Genomic DNA, 15919 nt, shown 5'->3' with positions numbered 1-15919 from the left:
GGTGCATCATAATGCTCCATTCTAAATCAAAACAAATTTCACACATATTATTTTGTATATGTAAAGACAAGATTAAATCAAGAATAGTCTGATGGGTGACAATATTAGCCTATCACTTGTGAATTATATATTATCACTTGTGATTGATGCCCAGCATAAGAAACAATGCCTTTTTTGCGACTTTTTCTAATCATAGTTGCACCCCTCATGTAGCCTAGCCCATACGCCTATATGTTTTGATACGGTTTGTATCACAACTAAAGTAGCCAAATCACTTCTTAAAATTAAGCACATTAATCCGCTTTACAATGGGTGTAGATCCTAACTGGCATACATAAGCAGTGCGTGAGTTTCAAGTTTGGGAAAGATAATTTTCACCATAAAAATGCACCTTTATAATAAATGCATTACATGCATAATTGCATTTGCGGTCATTTTTGATAATGGTGTTTTCTGCTAATGGAACATTCGTGCTGATAGCCTACTACCAGGTGCGCATTGCTGCGCTTATAATGTGAAGAAAAAGCCTAATAGTCGGTCAACATTTTAAGCTAAACGTTCTCATCTGTTGTGTCAGCCACATTGCGTAAAAAATCTAACGCATCCCACAACTGTCCCAGACTATGTTTGGAATATTTATTTCTCGCACAGAATAGAATAGGTAGGCTTCTGTACTATGAGGGATAGTAGATTGGCATAGGCTAGTGCTTTTGCTGTTCGTTATGTCTACTCATCTTCTTGGCTGACGAAAAGTAAATGTGGACAGTTCTTCCAATATCGTCAATATGTACCTTGGAATTGGATAAGGACGCACGCAGTTGCGTAAAAGGCATGGATTTTTTAGGGTGCGTTATGGCCACACAAGGGGATGCCACCGTGAAATTTTAGGCATTATCAAGAGCTTGTCAAATTGTGAATGAGTGACTGATGTAGTGTGTACAGCCTGCATGAAAAACAAAGCAGAGCTCATGCCTTTCAAGCAACTTTTTTCAAATCATCATTAGAGTCGCATAATGCAGCCTTTCAATGTATTAAAAATCAAAACACATAGCCCAACATTTGTAGTAGGGATGCATGATATATCGGTAAGCATGTCGGAATCGGACGATATAAAAATGCCAACATCGACATCGGCACGATGTCTAATTTAACGCCGTTGTGCAAAACCGATGTCAAGCTGATGTTTATACCTATATAACGTAGGTAGATGACTTAATGACGCCAGGAAAAATATAGCGCTACACGCACAACACAGCATTCCAAACTTAGCCCACAATGTCTGCTGTTTGGATCGAGCAGTCAACAAGTCGAGCTGTCATTTGAAAGAGTAAGAACATTTCAGCGAGACAACTCAAAGGCAAAATCTATTATCACCAAGATAATGGAATTCATTGCCCTTGACAATAAACCGTTCTCTGTCGTGGATGATGCTGGCTTTCGCCGACTGGTCGAGCACCTTGAGCCCCGGTACACTACCAAGGAGGCACTATTTTTCAGATGTTGCCCTACCGGAGTTACACAGTATTGTTGAAATGCACATCCATGAGCTACTTGCTATGGGCGTCACTGCTATTAGCTTCACGACTGACATATGGACCTGTGATGTCAGCCCCATGAGCATACTGAGTCTGACAGCATAGTGGGTCGATTTCGTACTGAGGAAAGCCGTATTGCATGCTTAAGAATGTGCTGGTTCTCATACCGCTGCTACCATTTCAATGGCATTTGACAACATGTTTGAAACTTGGAAACATGAACACAATCCTAGCTCCATTCGAACAACTGACTCGAGAAATAATCTCATCAACTGCGTCTGCAGCAGACGTGATASCCTCTGTCATGGCATTGAAACACCTGCTCAACAAAACTGCCGACACAGACCGTGGGGTTAATTTGGAAAAGTAGTCTACTAGAGGCTGTGAACAAGCGATTCGGTGGCATTCACTCTGAGCCTCTTTACTGTGTCGCCACCATGCTTGATGCTAGGTACAAGGACCGCTACTTCGATGCCGACAAGAAACAGGGTTTACATGAAACGTTACAGTGCGCACCGAGGAAGAGAGGCCACGGACAGACAGAGCTGAAACTTCACTGCTTGACATGTATGATGAAATCCTGGTTGAGAATGAAACGACTGAACAAATTAACAACGAAACATCACAGCAAGTAAGTGAAAGAAATAGGTTTTGATTATGTTTTACTGGTAATGGGGACATACGTAAATGTCAACAAAATAACTTTTTGGTCAGTGTGTGTGTGCGTGTACGTGTGTGTGCGTGTGTGTGTGTTTCAACTATTTAACTGTACTAGAAGGCCTAAAAGGCCGCGAAACAGTTTTATATTGGGTGTCGGTATCGGGTTTTTTGACAAGGAAAATATCGGTATGGCCAAAAATGTCATATTGGTGCATCCCTAGTTTGTAGAACAACTAAAGTTACATTAATAACTCTAAATTAAGCATATAGGAATACCTATTTCTTTATTAACTGCTCAACACAGAATAGCCGCATGTGCACACTCCCTCATTGTTTGGAGAAAATATCATTTCTATTTTATTCAGCTTTGTTCAATTCTATTCTTCATACTATAAAATAATGCCACGGAATTCTAAGCAAATCTTGTCCGCTAAAGATTTGCTAAATGAACTAGTGTAGCCCACAGCCATTTGGCATTGTCACGTTGTTCGTAATAATGGTGGTCGGACCAAGGCGCAGAGTGAATGTAGAGTTCCACATATTTATTAAAGAGTAAAGTGAAACTTTAGCAAAGACAAAACAAATAAAGAATAAACGAACCGTGACGACAATGCAGTGCTAACAGGCAACTAAACATAAACAATATCACATAACCCACAGGTGGAAAAATGCAACTTAAGTATGGTCCCAATTAGAGACAACGATTACCAGCTGCCTCTAATTGGGAATCATACACAAACCCCAACATAGAAAATGAAACCTAGACCCCCACATAGAAATAATAAACTAGACTAAAACCCCTAGTCACGCCCTGACCTACTCTACCATAGACAATACTGGCTTTCTATGGTCAGGACGTGACAGGCATAGCCAGATCAGGACCTAACATAACGACAACTCAGAGTATGCTATTCTGTTCTTCTGAAATAGACTACATTTTCTTCATATCATACTTCTTTAGACCTGTCTAAAATAAGTAATGGATTTATTGTAAAGGTGTAGGCTATATGACATGGATTTATTAGACTTTTTAAAATGTAGATGTTCCAAAGGTCTGTATCAGTGGCTTGTTGGAAGCCAGGAGATGCTAAATGTGTTTATGTTAATTAATGGTAAATTACCCTGAGACTGACAGTTATTCGCTTGACAATCACCGGCTGATGAAATTTCGTGACCGCCACAGCCCTAGTCAAGACTTCTATTTTTGACAACACATGTTACTAATGTGTACATTACTAACTTGATGCAGGAAAATTCTCAGCAACAAAAGATTGATCAAATTAACATTTTACTGCACTGGGCTGTATCAGGGTCACCCAGAGTGTTTCTTGGTAGTCTTAAACAAATCTACTTTGAAACAGAAGTATACACCTCACATACGTACATGCTATTCGCTTAAACAAAAGAAAACACCTGTACCATGTCAGATATACAGTTGAAATGTATTACATTTTGAGTTTGCAACCCAATATTACACTTAATATATATCACAGAAGACTGAAATAGAACAAAAGCGTTAGACTTTTTTATTTTTAAGTAATGTTTAGTAATGAAGAAATTCTGAAAAATATTAATAACATTCCACCCATGAGGCTACTAGTGGGCGATTTGGTCATTTGAATGCAGGAAAGGTCTACAATCATACATATATATATATATAGCCTCAAAACATGGTTAAAACTATAATTTTGATACCATGGAGGGTCAGTCCTTGCATCCATAGCTCGGTCAATGAATTTGAGAGGGGTTACATCTCTCCAGCCCCATCCCTCAGCTTTATACCGAAACAGGAACGGGGAGAACACTTTGTTGTTGTTTCAGCTGATGATCGCCACTTTTAGATTAATTAACATCAGGAAAGGTCAGCTCATAAACAGATATGTTTATGTTATGTATGAAAACTGTATACAGTTTCTATAGCTGTGTGTTACTATGTTTAGTAGCATCAAGCATCCTGATAGGTACCTCTCCCCAACTACCCAACTCCACAACCAATGTATTAGTTGAATCCACTGCTGCCATTGTTGGACTAGTAACCGAAAGGTTGCAAGATCGAATCCCCGAGCTAACAAGGTAAAAAGCTGTCGTTCTGCCCATGAACAAGGCAGTTAACCCACTGTTCCTAGGCCGTCATTGAAAATAAGAATTTGTTCTTAAACTGACTTGCCTAGTTAAATAAAGGTAAAATAAAAAATACAAATAAATAACAATAGTGATAGGACTAGGAACAACACAGGGCCTACCTAACCATTGTAATGGTCATTATTGATCAGTGATTTGACATCCTTATCCATCATCCACAATGTGAAATAGTCAATGCCTGCAATTTAATTATTGTCATGAGCTAGGTTTCCATCCAATTGGTGACAGATTTTCATGCAAATATTCAAAAATCTGCATACAAACATTTCCCCAACAGAGATGTTTCCATCAAATTGACTTGTTGTGGATAAAAATACAAAAGTTAAATTGGTTTCCGCCGCATTTTCAACTCTACCGATGATTTTGTGACAAACTGTTGCGTTAAATAGCAAATGTGCCCACACTGGTCTTGGTACGTGTGCTCCGTGTGCTCTAGCCAACAGCTTGCAGACATAGTGAGGATAGGCTAGCCTACATGATGAGATTATTATAGACAAGAGCAAGATTATTTTTATTTGTCAAATAGCAGCCAAGCATCACTCATCATGTCACCAGAATAAGACCCTGGATATTTATTGGAAAGGCGCATCAAGCTCATCACTGTGCACATTCACCACCCTATGAAGTTCATCATAACTTATTTCATCTGTAGCATAATAAACTGCATGCTTTCCCCAAGTCGTAGTGGGAAGACCACACAACATGTCATCGCGTGACTCCAACTTTACTACGATATAATGGTTATTATATCAGTATTTGCGCATAAAGGCATTTCCACTGCCATTTCTCGCATTAAACATTTTACAGACACAAAAACATTCCACCTTGTCCAGCGTATTTTGTTTTGTCAACATTTGGAAACTTAACCGACAAAGGCCTGTCGTGACTCGCATAAAAATGTTGGATGGAAACTTTATTTTCATACCATGACATACATTGCATCAATGTTCATCGGAAAGGACACATTAGCTCTATACATTGTGCACTGCTATTGACATTGCCTTAACCAGGAACTCATTCTCTCTCCATGTCCATTAGAGTAAGTCTACATTGATTTTAAACCGCCCATATAAAACACACGAACACATCCATGCATTCACACACACGTGCAGACACAATAATTTGGACACACACTTTTTACGCCCCTTGGTTGTTGGACAACAACAGCCTTTTTTCTTCTGATGGATGATTTCATTAAAACCGGAACTATGTGACCTGTCATTAGTAGTACAGTCGCCACACGTTTAGCGAACTTGCTTTTTCCTTTTCCTTCTGCTTCACTTATATCTTTTAAATCACTTCTGCCCCCTGCGATTGGATGTCAGGATGCTTAATGATAACACTGTTTGAGATCTAGGCCACTTATTAATCCATAGTGCTGTTTTGTGAGATGTTCCACTCAACGCTTGGCTTTAAATGAGATCATGAATAATTTGATTCCAGGAGGTAGACTCGGTGTGATTTTCACAAGTGAGTTTAGGGGGAGTTTCTCTCTCTCTAATCTCAAAACTGTTAAAGAGTGAGTTTGGGTCATTGGTAGTCACAGAACTTATTTTATTAAGTGGATATGTTTATTTGTGATTCGTGGAATGGATCAGCTATCTTTCTCCATAATTCTCCAAGGCATTAGATATTTATTTATTACTATAGTCATTCATTTAAAAAAAAAAAATCTTAGCAGTTGTATGCAGATTTGTCTTTCCGGCTTTCATGTCACTCTTCTGCTGCTTTGTTCAGTTCTTCAATGTCTTCACAAGTTACAAAATATACTGGTTAAGTTATACAGCAGTTGAGGATATTCCAAAATGTAAAGTTGTCCAACATGTCCTCTGTGCAGTATCATGCTAGCACATACTTTTCAGATGTAGCCTAGCTCTGAATGTCCAGTCCAGCTCCCATTGACCACTAGCCGCACAGTTTGAGTAACCTCTAACCAATAATCACCTCATTTCAATTTCATTTGACGCTTTAAATGAGCAAAGTTTAAAGTCATCTATGACGTACACGCAGAACCCTGCTGATCCCTTTTCATTTGGATGAGATAGATGATGAGATCACCCAATCAAATGTGTATTTGTGACCGACCGCCTCGATTCGGTCTTATGTAGCAAAATTTGAAATTGTTTTTTTACATTGGATAAAAGTAAAGACTCAGAGCTACAAAATGGTATATCCTACACTACAGTTGAGGAACAATGGGAAAGTAATTCTGCTTTGAAACTTGTAACCCCGCTTGAATGTTTTGGTACACCTACTGGAGAGCTTTTCTTTGTCTAAACCCATTCAGCATCATTACTTACTTACTTACTTTATTGTCCCCATGGGGAAATTTTGTTGCAGTGTCATGTACACATTTAAAGTGGCGTTAAATACAAAACAAGATTGACAATACAACTTTCAATAACAGTCACGCAYCAATAAATAAAATAAAATTTWAAATTTWAAATTTWAAAAAKAAGAAAAGACTARCCTRCTGGCCTTACGGGGTCAATGGGAACATTTGCCCGAGCTATTTAAGAGGGATATCACACCTGGCACAAATGATTGTCTCGTTCTATTTTTCCTGCTGAGGGGTGCCCTATACCTGCGCCCAGAGGGGAGTAATTCAAAGTCCAGGTACAGGGGGTGACTTGGGTCTAAAATGATTTTGTGAGCCTTACGGAGGGCCCTGACCTTAAAAATCTCATCCAGGCCTGTCTGTTTGACTCCAAGTACCTTGCTTGCTGTGCTAATAATCCTTCTCAGCATGTTTCTCTGACTGACAGTGGCATTGCCAAACCAACAAAGCCTCATTCACAGCCTCTTAAGCCTTAGCCCCACCCATCTCTTTATGGATTCACATGCCAGGCCATGTGGCAAACACACTATATCAAATAAGTTTTTCACATGCACAGGATACAGAAGGTGTATTTATTGTTGTTGTTTTATTTAACCTTTATTTAACTAGGCAAGTCAGTTAAGAACAAATTATTATTTACAATGACAGCCTAGGAACAGTGGGTTAACAGCCTTGTTCAGGGGCAGAACGACAGATTTTTACCTTGTCAGCTCGGGGATTCAATCTAGCAACCTTTTGGTTACTGGTCCAACACTCTAACCACTAGGCTGCCTGCCGCCCCAAAACGGTACAGTGAAGTGGTTACATGCATAGTAGCAATATCAAAAACAGAAATATTTTATAATTATTAGATGACGCTTACCTGACACACTTGTCTAAATTGATGAGTAACTTGAAGGAAATGTCACCCCCCCAGCCACATCTAGCTAAGTGGATGGGTCACTATTGTCTAGATATGTACACATGTTCATAAAATCAAATAGATAGCCGTAATCACCCCCAGACACACCTGGCTAATTTGATGGATTATGTAATAATCTGGCCGAAGTGGAGTCTTTTGTTTAGACATGTAGCTAGCTAGCTAAACAATTAACCCGGCATAATCCCAACTCATACTACTACCAATACAAACATTGTCATAGCTGTAATATGAATCTTCAGGTAGCTAAAGCTAATAAACTAGGTTCAATGTTAGCTAGCTAACATTAGGCTATAACTAGCAATGCAAATGGTTTTCTGATTCTAATAATATTACTGGATCATACACATAACGTTAGCTAGCGAGCCAGCAAGCTAACGTTTGCTAGATAACTAACAGTACACTTGAACTTGCAATAAAAACAACTTTTTGACAAAATGAGAAACGTATATCTGAAAATGTAGCTAGACTCTTACCCGTATACATGGATGAACGCTTCACAATTTAACTCCATTTTGTTTGTAGCTACATCTTGTTTGGCCAGCGTTGTGTCAAGTCACTCCGGTTCACACTGACACTTGTGCAGAAAGTAGCCCATCACTTTTCCCAACTGATCTGTTGATAGCACCTGCTAAATTCAGGGCATCAATGTTGTTGAGAAAAGTAGCAAAACGTTTGTAGTTCTCGATGGCTAACGTTATATATTTCAAAAACAGTGCGGTAGAAAGGACTGTCAACTCATACTGAACAGCTCACGTTATAGACAGAAGCATGCTACATGGCAGACCAATCCAAACTCATCTCCCAGCATGTCCAGCCCATTCCGTGGCTAAATCAACTAATTTAACAATTGTATGCGTATTGATGGACAAGTTTGTTATTAAGGCATGTTCCAGAAGGCGTTTCCCCCCCAAAAAATGTGATAAAAAATAAATGTTTGCGTTCAAATGCCGCTCTCATGAGACATATGCCTTGTTTCCTGAGACGAGCCACATTTATGAGAGACATATAGTGCAAGTATCAAATTCCACCCAAAGTTGTGCCCCATATRGGAATGATGTGTAATTTGTGACAAAGCCACAGGTAAGGGTTTGGTCTCATTACTCTAGACCAGGGGTTCTTAAACTTTTGCAGCCTTGGGACCCAAATTACAAATTCAGCATTTCCCTGGGACCCAAGCTCATGAAAACATATGTCCCCTAAGCGGGGTTTTGTTAGGAGACACCCCACCCCCCCAAAAAAAAAACATTTTTAGTGGCACCCCTCCTCACGATGGAGAGAAACATTTAAGTTTTAAAGTACATTTACTGCAATCCTACACATTTTGGGGTGTAGAGAATGTGTTATTGTTTTAAAACAAGTTTTCATGCCATGTGGTGGAGAGAAATCTTTGCAGTTTAAAGCAATTCTACACATTATGTCATGACTTATGTCATGTTAATATAATATCTGAGTGAGAGTGACTAATAAAATCAATGGCGGGGCCCTGGAGGTCTGGGCCCCTGGGCACGTGCCCTGCGTGCTCTGCCGTTATTTGGCCAAGAATAAAATAATTGCCTGCTGTAGTCCTTGTAAAGCGGCCAGAGGAACAGTCCCACTCATCAGGGTAATACTGTTTGACATTTATGGGCCAAAGATGGCATGATTGCTATTATTAGTGAGCAGTGAGTAAGGCTCGGGCTCGATCTTGTTCACAGTATAGGACCAGGGAATAGGGGATGGGTTTGCAGTGAGACGTGAATACACTGCACAGGGTTTAGGCCCCTGTGCTCTGTGAAGAGAAATGGGGAGCATATTAGAGTTTAATTAATGGCTATTAATAACTTCCTTTATGAACAATCGTTTATATGTTTTTTTATTGAAAAGACTGGTGATTTGTCATGAAGCAGATTGACCAACACTTGTCTTATTTACAGTAGGTTTCTAAAGCCTAAATAATGATTGCTTGACAACATTAAAAGAAAAGTGGGAATAGATTAAATGGATGGTTTGTTCATGGAAAGCAAGTCTTAGGCTACTGGGCACATCATGTCCAAAGGCTTGATTCAAGTAGGCTGACCATCACATTCAATGGTTTCCTTCATATCATTTTTTTATCAGCTGATATTAGTCATCACCATGTTTTGAACTGCTTCTCAATGGATTGGGGGCTTGGACTATTTGATAGAGATTTATTTTTCACATTATTTGTCTGTCTGTCTGTCTGTCTGTCTGTCTGTCTGTCTGTCTGTCTGTCTGTCTGTCTGTCTGTCTGTCTGTCTGTCTGTCTGTCTGTCTGTCTGTCTCTCTCACTCTCTCTCTCACTCTCTGAGCCAGTCAGGTGTTTGTTTGTAATTAGCACAACAGGAAGTGAGCTGGTGAGTCCACAGTGTTCTATATCTGTCACTGAGTGTCTGTTGTGCGGCGCACATGAGGTGATGAAGTTACACCTGTATGCAATTCACTACTTAATGTTTGCCATCAGATATCTTATGACTTTCTGCCAGAAGTCAAAGAGCTCTGGATGAGTTCTGTCCAGTTGCCATTTTTTCCCTGTGCTTCCTACTAGAGTTTTTTTCCTCCTCTGTTCTTGTCACCTCTGCTCCGTGTATACATGCTGCTCTTCCTTCAGAAAACATGCATCACAACATTTTTCATTTGCACAATTTATTTAGTTTACTTTTACTTATAAATGTCCACACTCACTGAAAATGACATTCAGTAGCTACTAGAAATGCTTGTATAACTTTATGAGCTGGATTTGCCTCTCTTTGCAATTCGTTTAAGTTCGGTTTCACTCGTTAGCATTTATGTGATTTCACTATTAGTTTGTGCAAATTTTATTAGCATTCTGGTTATAGAGGCCCAATGGGCTTTACTTGCGTTTTTAGTGCCCCCTTGTGTGCTATGCCGGTAATACCGTAAATCCCGGGATGAGAAAAGGATGGTATGACGATATGAAAATCTGGATACCGCCCAATCCTAGAAACAACGTTGATTCAACCAGTGGGTCTTTCTCGTTCTCTCCCACTTTCTCTCACTGGAATGTGAGGGCCAGCTGCAAAGAGTGCCAGTAGTAGAGAGAGAGAGATGGTCCCACTGATTTCTCATTGTAACGTCAGCTGCACTCATGCCTACTGTGCTGTACTTCGAAGACACCCTGGTTCGAGTGGATAGCTGTGTCACATTTTGTGGCCGAGTTCACAAGTTCGACCAGCCACTCCATGTGCTTTTTCACACTGTTACAAGACCAGAGACATGGGCGATAATGGAGGGGAAATCTGTTCGCACAAGGTCACACTGTCACAAGGAGAAACAGGGTGGCTAGAGAGAAGAATGCACAAAAAGAATAGTGGTTTGTTTGTGCTCCACAGCAGGCCTACCTATGAGAAGTGCCTAATGTTATGTTATGCATTGGGCTGAAGTGCTGATGGGTTAAAATATATATCTGATACATATTTGATCAAAGAGATAATGTTGCATTTATTAATAAGTAGATGTATTGAAGATGACAGATCAGAATGGAAGAGTAAAGGTAGCTGAAGTCACTTCTTTGAAGACAGGAATGCTCAAACAGTTTTATGCACAATTGATTTCATGAACTTGCCAAACCAAACACTTGTCAAACATTTACCTATGGAAAAGTTCTAGAACAAGACTATATAATTAAAAGTGACACAGTTAGGATGGCACACTCAAAATCATCAGACAGAAAATAAATAATGAAAGTAATCTGGCTTCATTCCAGATGGAAACAAAGGAAGTTATTACTGGATTTCTGTCCGTTTTTGTTTTGTGCTTCAGAACTGTGCCATTATGACTTGTAAAATGAATGTTAACAACTTACAAAGTCCTGAACATCTAAGTATTTAGAAGGCATAGGCCCAGTTGGCATACTTTTCTGCTGTGATTCCATCATGATTCTGTTTTTGATTGTTCCATACTCAATAGGTCTGGTAAGGATAGTGTCTAGGGACACTAGGGAGAAAGAAGAACAGAACCCAGTTTTGACTAAGAGATGTGCTGTTACAGAAGATTATGAACATGTCTGCTCTCTCTGCTGCATTATGAATGGTCCAACTGGTCTAGACTGCAGCTTTACTGTTCCACACTCTTAAAGCTGATGGCTTAAGTCACAAACCTATCATGATTGCCAACCACCGGTGTCACACACAATGGTTTAACGTTCTACCACCACAAAATGTTTAGTTCTCTGTTTCAGGAAATGATTGCACACATTATACTAGGCATCTGCACAGTTCCTTGTGTCTTTTTCTGAAGGCGCTTATCAGTGTTTCAACCCATTGACCTCTGGCGATTCAGCTAAACGGGCCAATCAAGGCCAACAGCTGTAGTGGAACACTGGCATTACAGCTGAACTGAATCAGAGCCCAAATCAACTCCATTGTTCATTGGTGCAGTATTCTTCCGCCTTAGGTTTATATACTGGACTCTATTCTTGGTTGCAGCGAGACAACAAGAATAGGTCTTAATTTGTGCCCTCAAGGGAATATTTGGTTCAAGTGGTACAAAGGCATCGCTATATCAGAGAAATGTCCCGAAAATCAGCTGCATTTGTTAGCATAACGGACCATGATTTCAATGAATGGCATTTTCTGCAAAATCAGGTCACAATATTCAGATCCTGTTATCAGTGATTAGAGTCTATCTCTCTCTCTCTCTCTGTATGTTAGATCACAGCGATTAGAGTCTCTCTCTCTCTCTCTCTGTATGTTAGATCACAGCGATAGAGTCGTTGTTGTTTCTGCTCCAGTATGTGTCAGAGGACCTGGACAATCGGGAGAAGATCATTGTCATGGGAGACTGCTGTTACCTCAACCCTCTGGTGCGCAGGACCTTCCGCTTCCTGGGTACGTATTTTGGCAGTAACCTACCTCCATACCATTTGCCGAATGCTTACTGTCCCCATGTAAAATGGCTGCCCTAACTTATGATGTGGTAGCACGTACCTTGTGCACAATATAATTTCAAAGGTCTGCACTTCAAATTCAACAACGATTGTTTCCTGTTCACCATAAGTGGTGAACAGGAAAGGTCTGACTCAAAATAAGATGATAAGTGATGCTTATCTATATTTAATGCTGCTAGTAAAATGCAATGTAGAAACATCTTCTAAGCTATCATCAGTGCCAACAAAGTTGAACCTATCCTATGTCTGGCTGCAGTCAACACTAAAGATGAATGGAATGTTTGTCTTTGCCGTGGGCTTGCTTGAAGCAATGCTCTGGGGTGTTTACCCTTGCTGTATGAAAATAAAATGACCAAATGCTCTAGAAATGGCATGGAGCGGAATTGATTGGATAAAATCATTTTGAGTAGCTGTACTATGGACTAGGACTGTCGCCGACAGCCAGTCGACAACCAGTCGATTGTTTGAAATGTTTCAACTTATTTTCCCATATGTAGACAGACAGTGTTTGAATAAAATCAACTACATATGCACTGAGCTTGTCTGATGCTTTAAGCATACAGTTTGATTAAATAATTAAGACACAAAAATGACTCAAGAAAGAGCCTGATGACAGCGAGTGCCTGTGTGACTGGCGCACGTTGTCTCTCTCTCCTCCCTACTGCAGTGAAAAGGCACCACAGCACAGTAAGTGTTTATTGCGTTATCCGTGCTGAAGCTGCAACATCATTACAGCCATTTAGTTTCTTACTTGTTTCTGACTGAAAAGTTCTGTTACTGAAATGCCTGGAGGTCAAGAAAAATGAGGTTATAGGAGCAAGCGTTGTGAGTGTATTATGTGTGACAAACAGTTGCTGTTAGATTTGAATAATATATTTTTTTCAGACCATTTTTAACAGTGTAAACAACACTAAATAAATGTGTGAATCAGAGAGTCTGTTCTAACAAAAAAAAAAAWATATATATATATATAAAGCAGTCTAAAAACAGTTGCATGCATTCATTAATTGCGGTTTATTTATTGTTTAGGCTAATTATTCAAGCTCCTTTTGTTATTTAATTTTATAACTAAAATGCTTGATTGCATTTCAAAGCATGAATGTCTCGTATGCTGTGTGATGGCATGAACGAATTAATGATTGGTTGACTGATACAGTAGCTTATTTATTGAAATATAGGCGTAAGTAGGTTATGGTATTAAGACTTAACAGGCCTACAGCTCGATGGTGGTTATACAAGGCTACTATACAAAACCTACTAATGATAACTACATTACTTATCATTATTATGATGATCATAATAATAATTGAAATAATAACAATAAGGAGGGTATAGGAGCTGTGTGCATAGACAGTAGGGGGGCTGCGTGCATAGACAGTAGGAGGGCTGCGTGCATAGACAGTAGGGGGGCTGCGTGCATAGACAGTGGGGGTGCCCTGCCATAGTAGACAGTTGAGGGGGCTGCCGTGCATAGACAGTAGGAGGGCTGCCTGCATTAGACAGTAGGAGGGCTGCGTGCATAGACAGTAGGGGGCTGCGTGCATAGACAGTAGGGGGCTGCCTGCATAGACAGTAGGAGGGTGCGTGCATAGACAGTAGGAGGGCTGCGTGCATAGACAGGGGGGGGCTGGCCTGCATAGACAGTAGGAGGGCTGCGTGCATAGACAGTAGGAGGGCTGCGTGCAAAGACAGTAGGAGGGTGCGTGCATAGACAGTAGGGGGGCTGCGTGCATAGACAGTAGGGGGCTGCGTGCATAGACAGTAGGGGGCTGCGTGCATAGACAGTAGGAGGGCTGCCTGCATAGACAGTAGGAGGGCTGCGTGCAATAGACAGTAGGAGGGCTGCGTGCATAGACAGTAGGGGGGCTGCGTGCATGACATAGGGGCTGCGTGCATAGCGTAGGGGGCTGCGTGCATAGACAGTAGGGGGCTGCCTGCATAGACAGTAGGGGGCTGCCTGCATAGACAGTAGGAGGGCTGCGTGAATAGACAGTAGGAGGGCTGCGTGCATAGACAGTAGGAGGGCTGTGCATAGACAGTAGGAGGGCTGCTGCATAGACAGTAGGAGGGCTGCGTGCATAGACAGTGGGGGGGCTGCGTGCATAGACAGTAGGAGGGCTGCCTGCATAGACAGTAGGAGGGCTGCCTGCATAGACAGTAGGAGGGCTGCCTGCATAGACAGTAGGAGGGCTGCCTGCATAGACAGTAGGAGGGCTGCCTGCATAGACAGTAGGGGGCTGCCTGCATAGACAGTAGGGGGGCTGCGTGCATAGACAGTAGGAGGGCTGCCTGCATAGAAAGTAGGGGGCTGCGTGCATAGACAGTAGGAGGGCTGCGTGCATAGACAGTAGGAGGGCTGCGTGCATAGACAGTAGGAGGGCTGCCTGCATAGACAGTAGGAGGGCTGCGTGCATAGACAGTAGGAGGGCTGCCTGCATAGACAGTAGGAGGGCTGCCTGCATAGACAGTAGGAGGCTGCCTGCATAGACAGTAGGAGGGCTGCCTGCATAGACAGTAGGAGGGCTGCGTGCATAGACAGTAGGAGGGCTGCCTGCATAGACAGTAGGGGGGCTGCGTGCATAGACAGTAGGAGGGCTGCGTGCATAGACAGTAGGGGGGCTGCGTGCATAGACAGTAGGGGGCTGCGTGCATAGACAGTAGGAGGGCTGCCTGCATAGACAGTAGGGGGCTGCGTGCATAGACAGTAGGAGGGCTGCCTGCATAGACAGTAGGGGGGCTGCGTGCATAGACAGTAGGAGGCTGCGTGCATAGACAGTAGGGGGGCTGCGTGCATAGACAGTAGGGGGGCTCGCGTGCATAGACAGTAGGAGGCTGCCTGCATAGACAGTAGGGGGCTGCGTGCATAGACAGTAGGGGGCTGCGTGCAAGACAGTAGGAGGGCTGCGTGCATAGACAGTAGGGGGCTGCGTGCATAGACAGTGGAGGGCTGCGTGCATAGACAGGTAGGAGGGCTGCGTGCATAGACAGTAGGAGGGCTGCCTGCATAGACAGTAGGGGGCTGCGTGGCATAGACATAGGGGGGCTGCGTGCATAGACAGTAGGAGGGCTGCGTGCATAGACAGTAGGAGGGCTGCCTGCATAGACAGTAGGAGGGCTGCGTGCATAGACAGTAGGAGGGCTGCCTGCATAGACAGTAGGGGGGCTGCGTGCATAGACAGTAGGAGGGCTGCGTGCATAGACAGTAGGAGGGCTGCGTGCATAGACAGTAGGAGGGCTGGCTGCATAGATAGTAGGAGGGCTGCCTGTATAGACAGTAGTAGGGCTGCCTGCATAGACAGTAGGAGGGCTGCCTGCATAGACAGTAGGGGGCTGCCTGCATAGACAGTAGGAGGGCTGCGTGCATAGACAGTAGGAGGGCTGCCTGCATAGACAGAGGGGCTGCGTGCTAGACCAGT

The 15919-nt window shown here is 42.1% G+C and overlaps 1 protein-coding gene across 1 annotated transcript in view; it reads left to right on the top strand.

Annotated features, from left to right (window-relative positions):
* plppr5a (phospholipid phosphatase related 5a) overlaps positions 1–15919 on the top strand; it is a 49746-nt gene that overhangs the window by 4689 nt on the left and 29138 nt on the right. Inside the window, exon 2 of the mRNA XM_024009102.2 lies at positions 12312–12444. Within this exon, the coding sequence (XP_023864870.1) occupies positions 12312–12444 (133 nt within the window). The remainder of the gene's footprint in view (positions 1–12311; positions 12445–15919) is intronic.

This window comes from Salvelinus sp. IW2-2015, linkage group LG19, assembly GCF_002910315.2.
Source record: "Salvelinus sp. IW2-2015 linkage group LG19, ASM291031v2, whole genome shotgun sequence".
Classification (NCBI taxonomy): Eukaryota; Metazoa; Chordata; class Actinopteri; order Salmoniformes; family Salmonidae; genus Salvelinus; species Salvelinus sp. IW2-2015.
The sequence above is the reverse complement of the archived record's forward strand: the minus strand, read 5'-3'. Positions and strand labels throughout refer to the sequence as shown.